Source organism: Atractosteus spatula, chromosome 6 (assembly GCF_055471065.1).
Source record: "Atractosteus spatula isolate fAtrSpa1 chromosome 6, fAtrSpa1.hap1, whole genome shotgun sequence".
NCBI classification, from domain to species: domain Eukaryota; kingdom Metazoa; phylum Chordata; class Actinopteri; order Semionotiformes; family Lepisosteidae; genus Atractosteus; species Atractosteus spatula.
In genome coordinates this window covers 7,207,875-7,232,271 of record NC_142711.1, presented here as the reverse complement: position 1 = coordinate 7,232,271, position 24,397 = coordinate 7,207,875, and the positions used below count along the sequence as shown (strand labels likewise).

General features: G+C 40.1%; 1 protein-coding gene across 2 annotated transcripts in view; it reads right to left on the bottom strand.

The window, feature by feature from the left end:
- Positions 1-21,974, bottom strand: part of LOC148831743 (junctophilin-1-like) — a 60,264-nt gene extending 38,290 nt beyond the window's left edge. Inside the window, exons 1-2 of one of the 2 annotated variants that reach the window (XM_088918939.1) lie at positions 21,176-21,974; positions 16,259-17,021 (exon numbers count right to left, since the gene is read on the bottom strand). In XM_088918939.1, the coding sequence (XP_088775065.1) occupies positions 16,259-17,021; positions 21,176-21,554 (1,142 nt within the window). In that variant the 5' untranslated portion in view covers positions 21,555-21,974. The remainder of the gene's footprint in view (positions 1-16,258; positions 17,022-21,175) is intronic. The other variant, XM_088918940.1, reaches the window with a different exon arrangement.
- Between the last annotated feature and the right edge of the window lie 2,423 nt (positions 21,975-24,397).

Sequence of the window (24,397 nt, the reverse complement as noted above, 5' to 3'; positions counted from 1 at the left end):
AGTAAAAATCACAAACTTAGCAACTCGGAAGGCAGCTGATGTTCACTCGCCCTGCGGGGTCGTGTCAGCAGGACTTGCTGTCGAGTAACTGTGAAAGACACCTGCAATATGCCAAACAAGAACAAAAAACACAAACTCCATTCCTGGCGTAGCAGTTCACAGATATGCGTTTTCCAGCAGTTAGGGATGTTGAATTGTTTCTTTACACTGGCCCAAACATGACATTGATACTTGGTAACAGGATATTATATTTTTATTTATATAACAGCGTCCCAGTTTGTAATCCGAAAACTCGGTTTGCACATTCTAGAGACTAATTCACAAAGGGAACACGAGATCGCACCACACATGTCACACTGGTGTGATGCAAGATGCAATGGAAATCCCCACCAAAGAACATCGACAATACATCGCGCTATTTTGAAACTAACAAGAAACAGCCGAGAGCAATGCTGTAACAACTCCTACGAAAAACCTGTGCTGCTTCTTGTATAAATTATTCTAATTATTAGCTTTTAACAGAAATTGACCTTACCTTGTACCTGTTGGAGATAAATTTAACAGAGATGTTAAATTTAGCAGACTTTGACAATTACGAAAGTTAGGCAGTAGGCCCATTAAATCCCAACTGCATGTAACCAATTATAACAGAGTTTCAATAAATGATGCAGTTTTATCCTACAGATCCAAAGGCCTAATTCAGGTTCAACGAGTAATTCTAAAAGAACAGGTCAAAGGCACTAAATGCAAACAGTAAGGAGAGATTACATTTCTTAAGTAAACCCAGAAGGTTAAATAAAAGTCAGGATCACCTCTGGACACCTCAAAAGGAAGGAATAAATAAAATATGTTATGGCCATGAGTGAGAGTCTTTGATGACTAAAACTTCCTGCAAAAGGTGGAAGTCTGCAATTGTCCATTCGCTAATCTTTTGAGAGCAGAAGTGAGATGGAAGAGCAGGAAGTGCCGCATGTCCGAACAATGCAGCTGGCTTCTCAGAGGTATGCATTTACCAGGGCTTTTAATAGCAAAGATGATCAGTGTAATCCATCAGATGTTTTTACATTATGAGATTAAAAAGAAGCAACATTGCATAATTAAATTCCTGAATGAAAAAAAATGCATTTAAATGGCTCGGCATGAATTAAACACAACCACAAATGCAAAATACATGTACATGTAATACATATTTTTCTGCATTTGTGAAAAATAGGCCCTACACTAAAGTCTTCAAAGTGCAAGTCAAATCTAAAACCACTGTCTGATAGGAACACACAAAGTAAGTGTAAATTGTAGTTATTAAAGATTGATTCATCGTTTTCGCTTACTTCTGTAAATTAATCTTTATCACGAATAGTCAAACACTGTCATGCTTGAGGCAGAATTTAGAACTTGTGGTTTGAAGTGATTTATTAGTATTCCCTAGGATCCACATAAAAGCAGCTGTGTATGCACTGATTTTTATCTGAAGATTCTTCTGTTTAAATTAAATATCAGTGATAAATGCAAAGCTATAGAATTCATTGCAATCATACACAGAGATCTGACATATTCCACAGAGCGCCCTCCTCCCCATGTCCTGTCCCAGAAAGGAAATTGTGGAATTGTCTGGTTTTCCTGTGGTATTCCATACTCCATGCAAATACTGAACTTCTGAACGATCATCTGCATAAGGCTCTGCAGGACGAAAAAAGGTCAAAACTATTAATACAGCTGTATAATGATAGCAGCTGTATTTTTTAAAGAACAGCACTGTGCTGGCCTAGCAGTTGGAGCCTTGTCTGTGGATTTGGGAGATCTCATGTGGGGCAGAAACGGTCAGAAATGAAACAAGGCTGGATGGCCCATCTTGAAAATAACAGCAGGAATGGGAACTAGCTTACAGTAAAGTATGTGAAAATGCATATGAACTGAGAACAGAAGCCCCAACTTTACACAAAGAGTTGTAAGAAAGTGGATCAAGCTGCCCAGCCATGTTGTTGAAGCCGATACCCCGGCGCCTTTCAAGAAACGGCCAAATGAGATCCTCCAGTCAGGACAGGAGGCTCTTCTTTACACAAACAGTGGTGGGAGTGTGGGACAAGTTACCCAGCCATGTTGTTGAGGCCGATACCCTGGATTCATCTGGAAACATCTGGGTGAGATCCTTGGATCTATTAGTCATTAACTACAAAAAAGGGCAAGACGGGTCGAATGGCCTCTCGGTTGGGGACCTGTTTGATGTCCTGTTGTCTAAGAGTGCTGCTTCTGTGTGGCCAGCAGCAGCTTCCACACTATGAGCATGCTCGTGCCTCAGCTGTGAGCTGCTTTTACTGGAAGGAGTGGCACCATTGTGATCACCCTAGGAACACCACCCAGTCTACCCAAGGTCACTGTCTATTTAAGTCTGAGTAAATCATACAACAATAACTTTTTATTACACGTAAAAGCAAACAAATGTCAACACCTTCCCAGCAATACAATACCACAACAACGTATCACTCATTTTGCCCAAGTTGCAACGAACAACATCCTCCCATCTTCAATAATCACTTAGTCCAATGAATGAAAAATGAGTGTGAAAACAATTCTAAATAGTATGCATCTTTCATTTTACCTTTCATTCCTGTTATTACCACATTTTCCTGGTGTTCATATTAAGTCACTTATTCGGTATTAAATAATCCTCTTCTTGGCTGGGAAGAGAAAACCCCTAAACGGCAGCAGATCGATGAGAACAGATACACATGTTGAGAAGGATGCCTTTGATATAAATCTTTTCCTTTGAGAAAGTCCACGTGTCTATATTCTCCTCAACTTGACTAGAAAAGTGGTTGAGTAGTAAGGAGGCTGCTTCACTAAACTACACCCTACTAGCTGTAAAATACAAAAACAACGTTAATCCAGTTTTAAAACAGAGCGCTGGGGTATGTCTGGAATCAGGGAATGGAATGAATGAATGATTGATCATCAATGATGATGAAATGGAATCATTTCCATGATTTAAGGAAATGACCAGGCTGAGGCATTGAAACTCTAATTCCAACACAATGTCAACATGCTTTCAAACATTATTGGTACTGCATTAGCAAATTAATTGACTGTTAAGTTGTTGCATTCTTTAAATTGGGAACATTTAATTTTTTTTATTCTTAATACATTATATATTAATTATTGGCAACTAATCAAGTAAAATGATTTCCATCTTATTCTGATGTAAACTACAGAACGTTATAAGAACTAAAATAAATTAGAAATGTCTATTTTTTCACTTGGTAAGCAACAGCATTTTGATTATAAAAAAATGTACAGTATAATCAAATACTGCTACACAATAAAGCAAGCTTTGGTGACAGGAAATAACAACAAGCATATCAGTATGCTAGTTCAGTGAATCAAACACTGAAATAGCATACTTTTGAGACTGGAAGATAAATTTACGTCAGGAGCATGTTTTATTGCCCAATAGCAATTCTGACTCATTATCTTTAAATCCTCAATGCTTGGTTTCATGGGTATAAAATGCAATGTCAATTTCTTACAAATTCTAGTTACATAACTGCAAAACAGATAGAAGAATAAGTAAACAGAGATAATTACACATGCAGTAAGGCTAATGCACTGGAGTATAATTTGTGATGAAATAATTTAGGATTAAACATCCATTGTGGGTCTCTGGAGATAGATGTGTTTGAGGTTTCAGAAAATTATTATAACCGCAATCTAATACCAAAATACTAGTAATAGGATTTGAAATGTACTCCTCTTACACTGCATTTAATTAATGAGGCTAAAATGAGCTTATAGAGCTTTGTAATGTTGGTTCAGGGGTCTGCAGACATTACTAGATTTCGGAGAGATGAGGAAATTTGGGGAGTGAACAAAAAAAGGTGATAAACTGCTGGACAACATGCAAATAATGCATTGTACTGTAAAAGGAAAAAAGGTACAGTAAGGTGATCCATCTGTATAGGTCCGTGTATCCATTATAAAAACTGAACATGAAACAAAAGAGAAGAGAATTGGTTTTATCTTAAACGTGTTTGGATCAGATTACTTTTGTGCATTCTGAATTAATAGCTTTTAAACTAAATTAAGAATCCTTCATAAACGCACAGATTCCACAACGGAAAGCTGAAGATTGTTATGATATTTGCAAAACTGGAGCAATACCATCAAATACATGTTTCACAGGAAACGGTTAAAAAACAAAATATATTCTTTTGACCACACTTAACTTGAGAGGGTTAACTTAAGCTTCAAACTTTTACAGACTTATAAAGACTTCTTTTTTCAACCTTCTAAAATATTACTGAAATTGTGTGAATGAATTCTCCAAGAAGAATCTGTCTTGACAGACCGTCCTCATTTTTAATTGAATCCTGGTCTGTCATTATTGTAAAGCATTCACCAGGCAATGCAGGGACAGCATTATCTTCTCAGTCATTATTTTGGAAAAGTTCCACCCCCTGGCAGTTGCCCATGTGTAGAGATTGAGCCATAAAAACTCATAATAACTAAGGTTCATGATTTTTACTAAAAGCGAAGATTTAGACGCACATCCATTACATTTTCCAAAGTGCACAGCCAAACAGTTCACAATGGTGGGAGTGTGGAACAAGCTGGCCAGCATGTTGCTGAAGCTGACACCCTTGTCTCTTTCAAGAAACAGCTGGATGAGATCAATGAACTACCCAACAGGCTAAATGGGCCAAATACCTTCCTCTCCTCTCATTTGTAACCTTTCTTATGTCCGAATGCAGGGGCAAAATGGGATATTTAAACACATATACCGAATTAAAAAAAAGTAAAATGATATTCCATTTATTGTGGGCCTGTCCATAAGCCCTAATGAACACTCATTCATCTCATTCAGATCCAACGCTTCTCTCCAGTTCCATGTTTCTGTGCTTACCACTTACCAGGGCCATGCTTACCACTTCATTCTGTGATACCTCTTCTGTCAATATTATGAAGAGACATGAGTGTAAGGCCACAGCACCAAAAAACAAACGCAGAGCTCCAGGTGGGGACATCCCACAGAGTGATGGAAGAGGACTAGTGGTGGACACAAAAATGGAGATAAAAAGATATCTGGACGGTTCTTGAAAATAAAGTAAAGTATGTAAGGCATGAGGTTTTATAAAACTTTGAAAGCAACCTGTTTTTAAAGGGATTGTTTTTTAAATAAGTCTAATATTACATTCAGTATTGCCTTCATTCCCCCCCCCCACCAATTCCTTTTCTCTTAAAAACAAGAACTCCAGAGGAAATGTCTTAAGGCATACATTTGTCACAGACAAAACAGTGGTATCTTTCGAGTCAAACACTAGATGACACCCTACTGTATGTTTGATCTCCAGTCTTGTTCAAAGGGTCACCATCTTTTCCCCTTGAAGCTTCTCAGAAGCATTTGGAGGTCAATGGATAAGTGACCTGAGCTTGGCTATTTGTGCTGTTTGCTCTCTACAGAGATGGAGAAAATATTATCCTCTAAAGCAGCTTATAACATGCAATGTTTAGACATAACAGCAGGTAAGTGAAATCCATTCTTCCAGCAGTTAATTCTGCTGGTAAGAAATGTGATTGAGATGGATATTATCAAACCTATCAGAAACATGAAGCTGGGATTCAAGTCTACAAAGCGTTACTATTGTAGCACAACCTTCACACTCATGCCAATTATTGATGATGGTTTTGGAATGGGTGTACAGTATGGGATCACTGCCTATTTGCAGACTAAAGGTAAAACTGTAATAGTTAACCAGATGGAAGCCTTACAATACAGAATATGACCCGGACTAAGTCACTATCATTGACATCATGCTTGACAGACTCATCTTCCATCATAGTTTCCAGACATAATTGTTGCTGCCAGTGCATCTCGACCCTGAGCAAATGTATTGCCGTTCTATGTCTGAGAAGAGAGGCTTCTCATTTGCACTATAATATGGGACATTATACTGTACTTAAAGGAGTAACAAAAATACACAAAAGGGAGAGATCAGGGAAATTGCTATTTTTCCATTAGTCACAACTGAATGTAGGCATTAGGCCAGCAAATAAAATACAGTATCTGCAGCTAGAACCTCCCTAGAAACCATCCATCTATAATCAGTAAGCTGCTTATCCTGGAAAGGGTCATACTTTGAAGCACAAAGCACAGGCGGGACAGAGAGCACATGACTGCTCTCCCCGTGGAAAGGAATAATTTAGAATACCTAATCCAATCTAGCCAGCATGCCTTTGGGAGGTGAGAGGAGATGGGAGCGCCCACAGCGAGACCATGCAGACTCCTTACAGACAGGTACCCGAGGTCTGAATCAAACCCGGGGCCCTTGAGCAGTGCTAACCACCCAGACACCTTCCTTTAAGGAACAGATAAGAGGAAATTCCAAATGAGACCCAGGGAAACGGCAGAGAACTCGTTGCTGGGGGTCCCTACAGTCCTGCTGGTTTCTGTTTCAAATACCAAATGAAGTACAGGGCTGAGCTGAAAGCTGGAGGTTTTAAGCTACTTACTGTATGAAACACTATAGTCAAAAGACAGTCTCTATGTTTAAAAGCTGAAAACAAATAATTAAAATAAATAATATTATTAGCTTAATTAATGGCCCAACTATATACAGGTAACGCTCAACTACAACAAACATCATCAGTTGTGTAGATTTCCAGGCACTAGACCGAGAATCAATGTCTTAAATGATCCATCCTGTACAACTTTACCTATGAAACCTTTACAATAAAATCAAATACATACACCAAATTTAGATTCCCTGGTACTTAAATTTCCTTCAGAGTGTTTACAATGCTATATCCTGTGTTACGAGCGCAGAAAATTTTCCAAGCCTTCTATATGTTCTGTCTATAGTTTTTGTTTGATGTACTTGTTTGCTTAATTCATTATTTTACACAAATTTGTTTAGAAGATAGAAACGTGCATAATAAAAAATAAAAAACTGGCAAATTCTGAATTTACAGAAAGATAGCATTCTAAATCTGAACTACATGCCAAAGCAACTCAAAGAAATCAGAAATAAATAAATTATTCACAGCTGTTCTGTACTGTTGACATACTGTTTTTTTTTTCAAAATATAAAATGGTAGAATAGTTTTGTCTAATTTTAAATTTTCCTGGAACTCAGATGGCACTAAATAAGTCAAAGTCTGGCAAAATATAATCAAAAGAGTTTAATGGAGATATTATCAATTAATTCAAAAGAGGAACGCTTAAGATAAAACAAGGGTCGAAGATAGAGATAAAAAGAGAGTGCAGAGTTTAAGGTTCATCTGAAATATATACTAGAATAGCTGACAGAGAGACAGGAAAGAATACTGCAATAGAAGCAAAACATAATGTTTTTCCAGTACTAAAACAGCGAAAGAACAGTAAAAGCAGAAGTAGTTAGGATATATCTGGGGATTAATAATAGAAGACAAAACTCCATGGATATACAAATTATGTATTTCACAGAGGTTTTTTTTATAAAGATGTGAATAATTCAAGTCATATCACAGAACAAGCTCCATCTACGTTGCACATTTTTAACATACTGTAACTGACGATGAAGTTTTATATATAGCAGGGGAACTACAAATCAATAAATCATCAGGCGCTGATAGTAATTTTCCATTCATACTCAAGGACATTCACAGACTGCCACTTAGGATATTGCAACTCTCAGTACCATGGGAGCTGTACCTAGACTGGAGAACAGCAGATGTGACACCAATTTATGAAAAGAGGGAGAGAACTGGACTAGGAAACTATAAACATATAATTTGTACTTGTTACAGGTGAAGTTTTAGAAATGATAGCTATGATTAAATTAGAACAATACACCTAATAATACACAATGAAAATGATGGCATTTTAAGATACAGCTATCAAGGAATTAGAAAGAAAATGTCCCATTTATCTAATGAGCTAGAATTTGTCTACCAAGCGAAATGGATGGCACATAAAACTAAAATATACCATACTGTACATTTAGACTTGCAGAAAGCTTTGGTGAAGTGCTAACAAAAACCTGGTTCTCAAAAGCTATAAGAATCCAAGGAAATGTGTGCATATGGAAAGAAAAATAGTTAATGGATACAAAGCAGCCCTGATGTAAGCATTGGTGTACTGCAGGGATCCATTCAGACACATCCTGAATATTTAGAGTCTGGTGTATTTAGCAAATAAGATCAATTTGCAGATGCAGTGAAAGCAGGTGGCGTTGCAAATGCAGAAACAGGGAATTATAGAGACTTAGACAAAATTATGGAGCGACAGACACGTGGCGGAAGAAATCTAATATCGATCAGGATAAAAGCATCCACACAGCCAGTAGGAGCATGTATAGTGTAAAGTGTATGGGAGATGTGTAGCTGCAGGTAGCTAGATGTGAAAAGGATACCACTCAAGACCAGGTGGGGAAGCAAACAAAAAACTCTCCTAATACTTGGATAGTATATCTCTAATAGTATCCTAGTAAATACTAATAGTATACTGTATCTCCTAATACTTGCCACTTGGTGTGGAATTTACTGTATATCCAAAGTTATGCTTAGGTTTGCAATGCTCTAGCAATACCTTACAATACTGGTCAGTTTTGGTCGCCATACCACAAAATGTGTATTAAAACCATGGAAAGAGATGAAAGAAGAGCAAGAAGAATGATCCTCCTGGTCTCAGGAGACTGTTGTACAGTATATGGACAGGCTAATGGCAATAAATCTCTTCCGTCGAGAACACAGGAGATTAACAGGAGATCTGATTCAAGGATTTAAGATCCAAAGGGGTAAAGACGGACTCCGGGGACTGTTGCACTCTTGGCAGCGAAAGCAGAGGCACGGGATCGCGGGGAAAGAGATAGAAAAAAGGAATTCATTTCGGATAGAAAACGGGAAACACTTCATTACACAAAGAGTTGTGTGTAAATGGAATAGGCTTCCCAGCCAGGTGGTTGAGGCAGAAGCTCAGGCTTTGCATATTCAATACACTGAACCGCTTATGGCTTTTAAGGTAAAGATTTAGACATACTGCAGTAACTTCTGTTATAGTGAAGTGGGACATTCAAAGAAACTTAGCTGAACAGTGGGATAAAAAAATCTTACAGTACCATTAATCCTTCTGTTCCACCTGCCCTCATCCAGGTGGCAATTTTCAAAACTTTCACCTCCTGTGCAAAATTTGCTGGGAATGTTCCTCCCAAAACAGAACAACGCACATAAGGGAGAACGAAATGAACAGATAATGGTGACAGCATTCCCAAATATTTCACTTCAATGAATCACCGTGTTTCTTGCAGAGGGTGTGAATACTATTGTGTGGGACTGCGCACGTCCCTTAAAAAGAGTTTGCGAGACTATCAATGGATTTGATATAACGACAACAAGGGCTGGGTTCATTGCACACTGAAGTGGTAGGACAGTCATGCAAGCCCAGGACACACTGGCATCTGTTTTATGTCTTGAATCAAGGGCTTTAGAGACCAAGTACTCCTAAAAAGCCCACTTGAACCACACCTGAAGTGGGTAGCTGTGGAATTAAACTCCGATGGAAGTCAGCAGCATAGCAAGCGATAAACACACATTTGAATGGACGAGCAGATGATAGCACAGCAAACATGGGCTACTGTATCAGCTGTTGGTGGTCTATATTCCTGTCAAATGCTGATAAGCCAACTTGGGCTTTGCCTTATTTAGTCAGAGTACAGTGCTGACACACCACAGCAGAGCTGCACGTGCGACTGCTACTCTCAAGCAAGGGGCAATTTTCTCATTCTGAGCCGCCCTCTCAGGACCAGCCAGGCTGAGCTCCATGCAGCTGGCCTTCTCCAGAACGGCTCCCCTGTGCTGACAAGGAAGGAAATTCCGACCAAGGAAAAGCGAAGCTTTAGAAATGAACAACATGGAAAAGTGAAAAAAAAAATGTCTTTGGTGTTTAAGATAAAAATAGAGGTCTGTTAATTTGGAAATTCCATAAGAAGTGTGCACTGTGTGCTTAGATTGAAATTTCTAAGGTTTAGAATACAAATGCTAAGAAACATGTAGACTATCAATATGCCAGAGGAACATCTCTAAAAACTGAAACTGCACAACATACAGTATCATGTCAGTTTAAGATGAAACATAATACCTACACTGATATTATAGTAAGTCTATTTTAAGTCATACAAGAACAACTAATATTAGGGAAACATCAATTTACAAGAATGATTTGTGTGCAGTGACCAAAATAAATCTGTATGTTTTTACTCTGCATTGACCACTTGGCCTTGTCACCATCCTGGGGATACTATTAATATAGTCATAGTGTGTCCTAGATGAATTAAACCATCTCAATCTCTTTACACGTCCACAAAAATTTACGGGAAAGCTTGCTTAAGAAATCATATACGATATACAATCTGGAGGTTAAATCTGGAGTTTAGAAAGGTTAAATCCACATAGATCATTCTGTTGAGCTCTAGTGTGAAAGTTGGGGTGCTCCTAATGTAGAGAAGATTAACCACAAACAGCTGGTCGCTGGGAGCTGCCAGTTATTCATACTTCATATTTTCAACACGTGTATCATAACTTAACACAAATAACTTAAAACAATTAAAGTTTAATTTCATATGCTCAGCTTTGCAGGCAACACTATGTCGAAGGAGGAATCCATTTAGGATATATTTCAAAGTTTTTGTCTCATTTATCCATCTTTGCGACTTCACACACACCAATATCCCCAATGTAATAGCCAGTGAGTGATATACTGCTCCCGTTTCCACATTTCTTATTTGATGGAATGTATTTATGCAGGCAGAGTTTTCACAAGTTTCAATAACAGCACATTTAGCTCCTGCACACTCTTGCTAAATTTAAGCAGTGCATGTTCAGCAGGAGTTATTTTCTTAGCATTCAGGGGCAATAACATATCGAACAGATGTCATGTCAGTCCCCATGCTAATTTCTAACCAGCTTATGCAACCTGGCATGTAACTTTTTTTCACGTAATACAATTCATAATGATAGAGAAAGTGTTTTTCAAATCTGTTATCTTTTTACGTGATAATGTTTAAAGTTTTACAGGAGATCAGTAAATCCAGGTTTGGCGATGCCTCCAAAAAGTATGAAAATGTATTAAAACATTAATTAAAATAATTGTTTTTAAAAGTCCACTTTATGACACAGAACTTAATTATTTTTTAATGTTAATGCTTTATGTCATTCATAATACCCTAGTTAAGATTATAGGATGAAGAGGCATTAAGGTACTTACGGCATTATTATTTTTTTAAATAAGTGTACAACCTACCTCCTGTACATATATAATGACATGCACAAATGATTGCTGTAGACTAGAGATTTTTTTTGTAAGACTCATTCAGTATGTAAAAATATCCCACATCATCATCATCTAAATGTTTTAGTCCTTAGATAAAATAAAATGCATAAAACATGCCAGTATTCTATGTTAATGAACACAAATTATATAAACATAGAAATAGTTGATATAAACTTCACTGAAAAACAAACACGCTTTTCATTGCTTAGCAAAATTCACAAAGGTGGAGAAATTCAATTAATACTTATGCTTAAATATTATCTTTTTTTTTCCACCAGAAATATCTGGATTCCTAATGCATGTCTTAATGATCTAAATCATGATCTAAATAAATAAGATTTCACAGCAGTAAATACATTGAAATTACAGCTGTGTCTAAAATTACTATGCGTTTTCTGAAGCTAGATTTTCAGTTTGATAAACTTATTTTTACTAGTTGAACCGGAGGGCTACAGCACTCCAAGACAGCAATGCTAACTGCTGTGCCACCATGCCACCCCGGTCTACGTTATCTCCACATTATTTTTTATAAATCCAAAGAATACACGATCAAAGGCCCTGATGCAGTGAGGAATGAAGAGAATGTTTTCTTCATTGTGCTGAGCTAATTCACTGATCTACAAGCAGTAACACAATCTGTAATATGAAGTTGTTTTAGTAGGATGGTTGCAAAAATATATTTGCAATAGTCTTTGGCACCTCAATCTTCCATTTTTGTTAAGAATACATCAACAATATGTTGACAGATAATGTTTAATATAAGATTACATATACTGTACATCTCATTTGACCATTACTGAATTTATTATTATTTGTTATTTTTTTGTTTAGCAGTTTTGCTTTGGCTGTTGATAAGGACTGCGAAAAACTTTTAAATACATTTGTATATATGGTTTATATAAAATATATGTGTATTAGATGGGTTGGGATTTTGACATCGAACATACCTACAGTGTATTTGTGGTCTAATCTTTCATGGGGTGTTTGTGATTCCCTTCTACACAATCTAGTTCACTTACCTGCACACATTTCTGTGACTGTGAAAGTGGGCTGGTGTTTATTTAAAAATAAAAAGTCAGTGTGTTTTTTCTCAAATCCTTTAACCTGCACTGGAATACTGGAACCTGCACGATATATTTCACAGATATGATATACTGCATCTAGAACACCAAACCTCTAAAAAAATGTTAAGTTCAAAATTCACATGAAAGTCAATCTCACAAAAATTATATTTTGTGTAATATAATAACCTTGAATAAGGGAACAGCCCTTCATGAATTTCAAATGGAAAACTTGAGAATGAAAAAGCTTTGACATCAGTAACCTTGAATGACCCAAGGGACTAATTTGTGTCAGAATATGTGGCACGTGTAATTTTATTTTATTGAGGAAGGAGAAGGAAAAAAATCAACATAATACTTAAAGACGTTGAGCAGTGTACTTACTATATTAAGTCCTCTACAATTTCTTTATGAGTTTTTGATCTCTCATTGGTACAGTCCTTGCTCAAGAGCAGCTACATGCTCTACAAAACATGTTAATGATTGGATGTTCATCATGAACCCGTGCCTCCAGGGCAATAGCTCTTTGGTGAAAGTATAACCAAAGTTACAAAAACTAAATGCTATTTGTTGTTTTTTTTCAGGTGAACAGGCCATAGCTGGGTTATTAAATTGTCCGTAACCTGCTTGAAAACACACCTGGAAATCCATTGCTTTCTAGTCCCAAACGTCAACTCTGTCTTCAGTCCTACTGCACTTTCCCCATTCACTGTACAGTAGTTCTGTGAAACTTGTGTCACATGAGTTCAATCAATACAATCATAACGCACCCTCTAACATTATGCAACCTCCAGTAATGCCACAAATGTTTTTTTTAGACACAAAGTTGAAACACTGCAAAATACTTTAAAGTACATTGCACAAATATCTCCAAAAGTTACCGTTTTTCTTTACCTCCACTGAATTACCAGCACTCTTAATATTTGTGTTGCAAGCTGCTGTATATTCTGTTAATAAAACACTTGGCTGACCCTTTTTCTCTGTGCGCATGTCTCACAGTCATTTTCGAGTCAGCGGGAAAACTCAATTCCCTGCTGTTTGCGATCAAAATAATCTGAGCAACAGACTTTTACAAATTGTTTTGCAAAGTCGCCTCCGACCTAGGTTATTACACTAAGTAATGACAATCCTTTAATGGGGAAGGCTGAGGGCACTGCTTGCACATCAGAATATTGCGAAGCATTATCTCATGACTTTTTGCACGAGGGCTCTGATTATATAAATGTTTTCCAATGTGACCACTCTCAAGTGTCAGACGCAGTAGCTGGAAAGGATAATCCTTGTCGTCTCCCTAATAGCACTCGGATTGCTGTTCAAAACCCAGCAGGTGCATGAAACGGTGAAGATGGGGATGCTTTTCGAAAGTAATGTTAAAGCAACATCCAAAACATCAATTTGTCTGTGCAAGGAGTACAGCTGTTGTAATTGAATAATTCTTCACTATGTTTCTTTACTACGTAATCTGGTACCTGTTTTTGTATTTGCCAAAGAGAATGAAAAAATAGACAAAACCTTAGGAACAACAACTTTAGCTTTGGATACCTATTTTTTGTCACACTTGGAGAAAGGTACTTGTTAATAACAGGCCATTTTCAATAGCTAATGACACCTTAAATTCTTATTTCTGTGTCTTTATTCTTAAATTGGATATTTGTATAAACGAAGACTTATCTGTATTTTTTGTCTTTAACATATTTGTTACAGAGGGACTACTGACTAATGTCTGAACACCTCTAGAAATCTGTATAATAGAGGAACGACATGCAGTGATTTGTTTCTTTGTGGTTGAAAGGACAGTAGACCTGTGGCATAAACAAAAAATGTCCGTCTAGCACAGATTCAATGTGTGACACGAAGAAATGTTCACAAACAGACAAAGACTCTGAATCATCAGCGGGCTCTGGTTCATACTTCACAAGTGGAAACTACAGTGTATGTGGAAGTGCATTTAACTCGGAGAACACAAGGCACTTTTTTACACAAGGGGTTGTAGGACTGTGGACCGTGGCCCATCCATGTTGTAGAAGCTGATATCCTAGTTTCATTCAAACAGCTGGATACAATTCTCCAGTCAGGAAAGGAGGCCTTTCTTTCCACAAAGAGCTGTGGGAGCATGCACTAAGCTGCTGTGACCGTCGCGGTTCCACGCGGGCTCCTGCCCCGCCGGTTCATCCCGCAACACCTGGGCGCGAACCCGGGGCTCCGGCGGAACTGCTATGAGGTCCCTGCTATGCGCAGGGAGGGCGATGACGCCACCGTGCCCAAACTAGCTCCGCTACACCCTCCGCTGCCGACTTCACCTCGGCGAAGGACACTCCCATCCGGGTCACGGCACCAATGGGACCGTCGCGGTTCCGCGTGAAGCTCGTGCCCCTGCCGCTCCACCCCGCCGGTTCGTCCCACAACACCTGGGTGCGAACCCGGGTCTCCAGTGTAACGCAACAGGGAACCAGCCGAGTGAGCTAAAGGAGACCTCTCCCAGCCCTGGCAGCTGAGGTCCCTGCTATGCGCAGGGAGGGCGCTGACGCCACCGTGCCCAAACTAGCTCCGCTACACCCTCCGCTGCCGACTTCACCTCGGCGAAGGACACTCCCATCCGGGTCACGGCACCAATGGGACCGTCGCGGTTCCGCGTGAAGCTCGTGCCCCTGCCGCTCCACCCCGCCGGTTCGTCCCACAACACCTGGGTGCGAACCCGGGTCTCCAGTGTAACGCAACAGGGAACCAGCCGAGTGAGCTAAAGGAGACCTCTCCCAGCCCAGGCAGCTGAGGTCCCTGCTACGCGCAGAGAGGGCGCTGACGTCACCGTGCCCAAACTAGCTCCGCTACACTGCCAAACATTTGTTGAAGTTGATACCCTAGTAAAGAAGAAACGTCAGGATGATTTCTTCAGATACATTTGCTAGTAAGTACTCAAAGGGCCTTGAGGACAGAATGGTATCCTCTCATTTGTGAACTCTCTTATGTTCTTACAAATAACACAGGTGGGAAAGGTTCTAGACTAATTTCAAGCACTGTAGGTCACCCCTGAAGCATGGCTGTCTGCCAGTTCCTTGGTAAAAAAGATATTAAGACTTAATATTAAGATATTAAGTTCAACCTGATGTATTCCATGATTGTCTTCCTTCGGTAAAAGCAAGCAACCCTTGTTTGAGGTATAAAACAATTGCCTCAATTACAGTATTGATATTACGATATAATAATAATGGGCCAAACCAAACTAGTGCAAGAAGATTTCTCCAGGTTTAGTGGGTCTAAAACAGAGTGCCTTTGTGTAAAAAACATATGTTTTTAAATTGAACAGAATATAATTACAAAATATACCAAACTCTTGTTTTGTATGAATTCAGTGTAGCACACAGCCACTAATATTCGTTTTACACATAACTTGTATTAAATTGTCAAAGTGTACTTGAAAGTCATGGTGCAATAGAGTGTAGTGAATTAGTTCAGCATGTCCATTACAATTTGATACCTTATTATCCTGTTATCTCCTGGTTCTACAGGTAGCCAAGCATTAATCTGTTTCAAGGAGACACATTTCAAAAGACCTGCAATTGTTTCTTTTATCATCCTATTAGAGCACCTGAAGAATTTAAAATGAGTTCTAAAACCTTTTCATGCAGCTTTTAGGGCCTTAACTGACCTAACAAAACAAGAAAACTATACAGAGTCTGCAGTTATTTCTGGTTTTGAGAAAACAAAGCCAGCCCACATCCAACATGGGAAGGATATAGCGCCCATTCAAGCCTGAAACAACATCCCTTCACAGAGGCGTTTCCACATAATCGCCAAAAAGCTTCCCTCAGGTGACGCTCGAATTCTACACGACATTTTCCGAGGTGTGAAAAAGCCACCTTTCCACGTTAGCAGACATACGGAGAAGAGGGGCCGCACTCACCTTGAGGCTGCGATTTCCACTTTGGTTCGAGCTATAGCTGCTGCCCGCTGCGCTCCCTCCACCGCTCTATCCACTTTCTCTTTTGTTTTTGTGTTTTTGAGCGGAATAAGCTGCTTCCTAATCCCCCGCACCAGGACATTGTTTTTGTACTTTCCTTCCTCCTTTGTGCCGTCGGGAAACGTCGTGCACCCGTATCCGTGCCGCTTGTTGTTCATCCACTCGCCCTCGTATTTCATGCCGTTCGAGCGCTCGCTGACGCCGAAGCCGTTGCGCTTGTCGTTCTTCCACTCGCCCATGTACGACTCGGTGGTGGTGGCGTCGACGTGGTCTTCCATGGGGAAGTACTCGTCGGGCAGGTCCCCGTCCCCGAAGCTGATCGTCGAGTTGGCGTCGCTGGAGCTGATGCGGCTCATCGTGGCGTCGCTCCGCGCCGAGCTGCGCTTGCTCGAGATGGACGTCCGCGACTCCGACTTCCGGAGCTGCTTCAGGCTGCCGAGCAGCGACCCCCTTCGGAACAGGCCCTTCTTCTTCCCGGTCATTACCTCGCTGTCGCTGTGAAAGTTCAGAACGAACCCCCCTCTCGTCCCGGCGGGGCTGTCGGCTGTAATGTCATGTAGGACAGTGCCATTGCTTTGCTCGCTGCGGAGCGAGGCCAGGGACGTTCGCAGCGGCGAACGGATAACCGTAGCCATTCCGTAAGGCACACTCTGCCGCACCCCGTATCCATGTCGCATTCCTCCCATCCACTGCCCCTGGTAAGTACCTTGTAGAACGACAAAAGAATCATAAGAGTTACTGCGCAACCCCACAATTCAAATACGTCACACAGCTCAGCCATGAGAACCCTCAACAACATACCGAGGACACCTAAACTTTGCCTACCATGGCTTTTGATTTACAAGATGGTTTCAGGCTCTCTTGATGGGTCTAACAACAGCAACCCTACTAAGAAAGCTTCCAATGTTAAGGTTCCTTACCCCGTTTTAATCTGACGTCCCATCAGAAGTGAAGCAACCAACCCAGCCACTTCTCTTAAGACTTCCGTGGTTTGGAGTCGAATTTCAAAAGTTTCTCAGTTTTCTTAATGGCATTTGATAGACCTGATCTTAGATCTGACAGAATGCTAAGTTAGTTCTTGTTTTCATAAAGAAATTTCCCAGTTCTGAACTGCATGAGTTCTAAATACTTCACCTCTGACAAATTAAATAATTCATATGTAAAACATTTGTGCCATCCAAACACATAACGTATTATTTCCAATACTATTTCAGAGTGCAGGTAAATTGGACAGTACGGATTACATTAACTTCATTAAAACTTTGTATCCCTCACCTCTTATCATTAGTCTCTTTTGAAACTTCATCTTTGCTCAAAACACCCAATCTGAGGTCATCTCAGTTTTTATTTAAAATAAAAAGTTGGTTATAAAAAATAAATAAATATTCATATTACACATTGCACCATATTTTAAGCTAGCATACATCACTTGAGATTTAATGGAACCCATTAAGAATGCATATTGAGCAAAGAGCCGGGAAATTTAATCTTGCACTTTAAAAGTCCACTTCTCTAAAACCATTTTTAAAACATGTGTAAGCTAAAAAGTAAATCAATAGACCTTCTTTATCGGATGCGAGTTAAACTACCTCATAAATATTGCCATGCTCCGTCTAGTAAAGTACGTTGTTGTTTGGTGTCCTTTCCCCCTCTAGATTTAAAGAAATGTAACTTTTTGCCAAAGCTGAAAACATCCTACAATAGTGTGTGAATATAACTTGTGATAGTCAATTCAGAAATTCCACTCCGAGTACAACTCAGGATGAATGTAATGCTGGGAAACATAATTGCTGTTCAGGAAAATTTTAACACATAACAATATCCAGTAAGAGGAAAGAGTGAACCTCACCAAATTTACAGGACATGCAGAATGTACTTGTATTCTGCCACAGAAATGGCCTGTTAGGTTTATATTATTACTAATTCCACCAATGATCAGAAAGCTATGTCTCCTTGCAAGGGTAGTGGCGAGCCAGGACTTAAAACTGGGTAGAGGAGCCACTCTGTACACAAAGAGGGGTGGGAGTAGGGAACAATCTGCCCAGCCAGATGTTGAAGATGATAGCTTGGCTTCCTTCAAGAAACGGTTGGGTGACATCACTGGATCAGTTCACCACTGAAAACAACATCTAGATGGGTATAATGGTCACCTCTCATTTGTAGCCTCTCCTATTTGTTTTTATCACTCTACCCTGGGAGCAAAGGGCCCAGGGAGGCACTACTGATACACAACCACTCTTCCCCTGAAAGGAACAGCAGTATGAGGAAGGGCCACAAAGAAAGGCACAATGTGGAAAGGCCAGTCCGACTTACAGTGTCTAGCACGTCTCTGGGAGGCAGAAGACCTGGAACACCTGATGAAAACACACCAGATCGAACCTGGGACCCTGGATCTGTAGGGCACTTCTGTCCATCACCCCACTACGCCACCCACCCTTGGCAGGGCCATCCCTCTGTAAGTTAATAAACGCTAAGAGCATAATCTGTTTCGGTGGCGTTTTTTTGCCATTTTGATTCTGAAGAAACCTTCTTCTGCTTCTTCGGGATGGTTGTTGGTGGGAGTCAAGGCAGTGAGTGGAAGGGCTCTGTCAAAACCGCAGTGGTAACTAATTTTGGTTGCACTTTCAACTAGTTGTATAAATAGGGGTGTAAGATATTCTGTTAATGATCAAATTACGATACATTTGCATTCTATTGAACGTGACTTAAGCACCCACTGATACAAAGACAGGTGCGGGGCTGACTAATGTGCACCTCTCGGGTTTCACACTTTTTTTAAAAAGTAAAACCTGACCAATTAATTTGGTCACTAAGTAGTGAGCATTAGAGAGATTTTCTGGAGTTAACATCTTCTGCGTGTGGGATATGACGTTGTTTGACACAACAGCTTCTGTTGGGCCATGTCCCTTCAGTCCTGAATACAGTGAGAAAAGCAGTTGTTTCCCCCCACCTGCCCACAGAAAGACGAGTGCAGAGTGAATATTTACTCGGGCTGATCTAGAGGCTTCCAGTGATAAATTCTGACACAGGAGCAAACTGAACTTTGTGGCAAACGGAGAAATTCTAACGGTTGTATTGTTGCTAATATTAACAGCGTTAAGGAGACCCTAGAAGAAGCTGCGGCAGTGATTCCTGTGCAATAGGATACTCTCATTATTGTTCTTCACAGATCTGCGAGAGTTCGCGTTTATTATTACAAAAGCCGATATGTTGTTTAACGTTTTGTATGAAGTCATGTACAGTACATGCGCATGCTTGCATTGTTTTTAGGATGTCATGTCATTTCTTCTTCAAACTATAGCTCTAGCTGCTACTAATGCTATGACTTTTGAATAAATGTTGGAAAATGTTTTCCAATTGACAATGCAGCTTTTGGTTCTTTATATCTGAACAGTCCGTTAACAAAACAATACACCTCGCTACTGTTTTTATCGATCTTCTCTTAAGATTTTTCAACGAAGCCTAATATTTTGGACGCACGAAACGCTCAAAACAAAAAGACAAGTGTAGAATCTTACAGATTCCAGTAAATAAAGAAAATAACCACTATAACCCAAGATAACATGAATAGTTTGCTTGCTAAATGACAGCAAGACATCGGAATTAGCTCCTAGGGGTATAACCTGGATAATATATATATGAGTTATACAACTTGATAAATGCCAAGATATCGATCATAGGTCTGATTTAACTAACTCCCACTTCATTAAACACTTGTCAAGTCTTAAGAAAAAACATAGTATCCATAAGTCTATTAACTGTCGATATAGTTTATGACTACAAAATCACGATTACGCTCAATATTGGAATTAACGTTTGTTTCTACGCGAAACATTTTAACGGAGAGGCGTCAATGTAAAATATTATAAAATTATTATAAAAAGCAAATTGATAGTTATCCAGTCTAGGATACTCCTCGGTCTTGAGCTATGGGGCTATCACACCGAGAGAGATAACATCTCTCCAAGTGCTCCTGCCAAACGTCAGAGGTGTCGAGATGAAAGTTTTAGCTACAGCAACTATTTCTGTCGCCTTTGCATGAAAACACACTGGTATCTGATTACACCACAAAAATGCATTTCTGGTTGCAAAACGAACAAGCTAATGCCAATATTTAATTCGGCTTTTCCTTTAGTTCAAAACCGGTCTAGTTTTACTGTACGTGTTGCAGTAGCTACCAACTATTATTAGACATGACCTCTATGAAAAATCTCTGCGCTGACCTGTCCAATTCGAAACCACATATATCAATAACACGCTGCCACAGCACACATTAAAATGGCTGTGCTGGACCTATAAGTGCTCAATGTCATATAAACGCTAGTCGATTCCGTGCAATTTGGGTCTTTCTGATTACTGCAAAAGAACTTAATTTAACGGACTGTATACATTTTTACTAACTGCGAACAAAAAAAGTGGAGCCCTCACAATGTCGCTGTGTCAGTGCAGAACTGTGGGCAGGCTATCGCCTTTCCCTTAACGTGGCTGTATACAACCGCGTTAATTTCCAGAGCTCACACCGACGCTCATGATGGATGTGCTTTCCCAGTACGATAGCTGGCAATCACTTTATTTACGTGATGCCTTCGTGAAGGTTAACCTCACTCGCTCGCTCGTGGAAGCGCTCTGCTCCACGTGCTTTTAAGGTATTTTTTTAAGGTATCTACTTGAGCTCCAGCTTTTTTTTTTTTTTTGCCCGTCGGGATTTCATCCTGGAGCGACTGCCTCCCAGTTTACTTTTATCATCTGGCTGTCATTCCCTGCGTGCCACCGTCACATCCAGCCGCGGCAGCCGGGGAGGTGTGCTGCCCATGCACCGAGCAGCACCTAGAGACGACAGACATGAAGAGCGCCGCTTACCCCCGTCTCCATAGGTCTCAATCCCATAGCCGTCCTGCAGACCGTTGCTCCACGTACCCTCGTACCTCGCAGGTGTGTTGAGGCTCTGCCGGATCCCATAGCGACCCTTAAACCCATGACTCCACTCTCCCCGGTACATCCACTTGCCCTTCGTCTCCACGCCCAGCCCATGCCTCTTGCCCTGCGCCCAGTAGCCCTGGTACAGATTCCCGCTGGGCCAGGTGTACACTCCCACTATCTCGAAGCCGTGGGACCAAGAACCGCAGTACTCGCCCTGGCTCTTGGGTCCGGTGCAGATGCCGTGCCCGTGCGCTTTCCCATCCTCCCATCCGCCGCAGTAGGTGCCGCCGTCGTCGAAGTCGAACCGTCCGCCCGTCATTCAGAAGAGGGGGGCAAGAAGAGAAAAGAAAGCAAACCAAACCCGCCGTACAGTCTTGATGTAGTATTTTCCTACGGTGGGTGAAGAGGGGGACGAGGAGGAGGAGGAGGGGTGGTGGAGGGATGGGGAGGGGGGGGGGGGTCCGGGATCCAGAGACCAGAGAGTGCGATGAAGAAGGATGAAGGAAAAAAAAAAAGGAGCGACCGGAGAATGAATTGCGCAGCGTTGACGGTTGTTGTTGTTGTTGTTGTTTTTTTTTTCCCGGTAACCCCCCACAGCCGTGTTATCCGTGAGTGCGCGCCTGTGTGTCTGAATGGGGGCAAGCAGGATGTGAACAGTTACCGGAGCCGCACGCCGCTCGTCTGCTGTAGTGACTCCCCTCTCACTCGCTCGCTCGCTGCGCCGGGGAAGAGAGAGAGAGAGAGAAGCGGCGAGCGACCTCCGCCAGGGAAGACATAGCCAATTCCTGACGTCAGCCCCGTAGCGCCGCCCCGCCGCACGCCTTCACTAACGAGCAAAATACGGGGGTTAATCCTTCGCCGGGTTAGGGAAAACTTCAGATTTATTAATGAGGCTGCCTGGGCGCCGACGGTTAGGATCGCTCGCTTCGGAAACACCAGGGGACGCCCCGAGAATGGCCCTCTACCACATTCTCCCTTCCATTTGAATGAACCAACTCTGTTCATGACTTTATTTTATAGACAACAATAAAAAAACAACAGCAATAATAATATTAATAATAATTGTCGTCACTAATATTATTATTATTATTATTATTATTATTATTATTTCAAGTGTGTTGCTTTTGAACCTTAGATTGTTTCCTGTGTTTATACAATACACCTTACTATTAGAATTGTGAAAATGTTTAAGGCCCTAGTAATTTTTTTTAAACTTGTACAGTGTTTTTAAAGCGTATTAAACCAAAGTGTTTCATAGTTGTGTGTGTTGGTTGTAATAGATGGTAAGATGGCAAGCGTTCCCCAGGGAGAGCTGCTATGAATGATCTCAATCATCTGTTACTGTAGGCACTCCGAAGTGATAAAGGCATTTACAACGCAGGTGACTGCGAGTTGAAACAGTTTAAATCGACTGGAATGCTGAAGTACATCTGAGACTATTAAAAAGTAACGCACTGTTATTCATACAGTATGTTTCTTTTTCTTGCTTGTCGGAGTTTTGTTTTTTCTTCCAGCCTCACAAAGAGAGTTTGGATGTTTTATTGTCTCGAAAAGATGTTAGAGATTTCATAAATGCCCTCCTCCCTTTTCTTCAAAACTCTCTTATTTTGTTCTTTCTATTTTTTTAAAATAGTGTTGAAATCTCGACTGTCAGCTCACACGTTCCCAATTAAATCTGCGATGTATTGATAAAATACTGTGATGGGTTTGTTATGAGTACTCAGTTGACAATGGCGACGTCGAACACATTTTGAATTACTGTAGGTGTAACTCTTTCCATTTTATTCAAGAACATTTTCTCTTGGCAGGTTATCTGAATCTGAATTCACCTAATTTGAGATGACTGCAGTTTCAAGACATCCGGGAATGATCTGGCACAAAAGATTTCTTGTGCCAAACATGTATATTTACATTTTTCACACAGTAAAACTTTGATTTGGTTCATATAACATGAATTGCGTGTCATACACAAGTTGCGTATTTTAGAAATACCAAAACATTTTATTTTTTCAATGCCTCCATAAGATTATAAAAATCTCATTACCTGTAATTCGATCCATTGCAACACAGTTAAACCACATACTAAGAATGAAATTAGGTTTACGTTTCATCAGTTTTTATAAGAAAATATTGTCCATTAAATTGTTTTTACTATTAATAAGTGGAATCTTGTGATCACGCAGATATAACCAGATTTTTACTTTGACAAATACAGTCTCTGTTTACATATTTTACAATTTACAGTTATACAGTTTTCATATATACAGTTTACACGTTATTTCACATTTCGAACAATGTAGCGAACTACAGACAACAATACAATATTGCAAGGGAAAAAATTTAAATTAATTTTACTCTTGCCAAAATCTAAGGATTTAAAAATCCAAACGTTTCATTTAATACAACATCTGCTGTTTGAGAAAATCACTTGTTTTAGGGCACAAGAAAATGATTTGTTTGCTCCATGGAAGCAGAGACATCCTGGAATTTGCTGTTAGTCGTTCGCAGGCAGTGAGAGGAATTTGAACATCCTCTTCTGTTCATCACAGAGACCTTACCCTGCCCCTATAGTTCACTCATCATTAGGTTCATCACAGGTTAATGCAGGTTGTAGTACTTACAAACTCATATCACCATTGTTTCAGCTTCTACTCTATGGACAGAAACCATGTCCATCACCCCCAAACAATGCGGCACGGATGACCATTTCGTTAGGAACTAATATGTTTCCTCTCTCCTTTTAGTTTAGAAAACGGCCTTTCAAAGAAAATGAACTCAGCAGCATATTCTCTATAATATATGTCACTCCTAATTCTAAAACGCAAAAACCAGTTGTTGAAGTGCACCGGGTGAAGATGCTCTGATTCTCGGAGAAAGTCGAAAATGAACTGAGATTAATAATAAAACACCTCGTTTGGCTGTGTGCTATACTCTGATATGCAGTATAGGGTATTTCTTCTTCTGACCTGAGCACAAACTCAGGAGATCGCGGTCTTCAAAAGTCATCTACGATGGTTTTTTGTGTGTGTGTGATTATAAACGGAGTGCTGTCACAATCATTTCTCCTTGCAAAACTGGAGGACATTTTCAGGATATACTGCAGACGCTTCGATGAAAATATTCATATTTTACATTACATGAAATCAACTCTCACATTCCTTT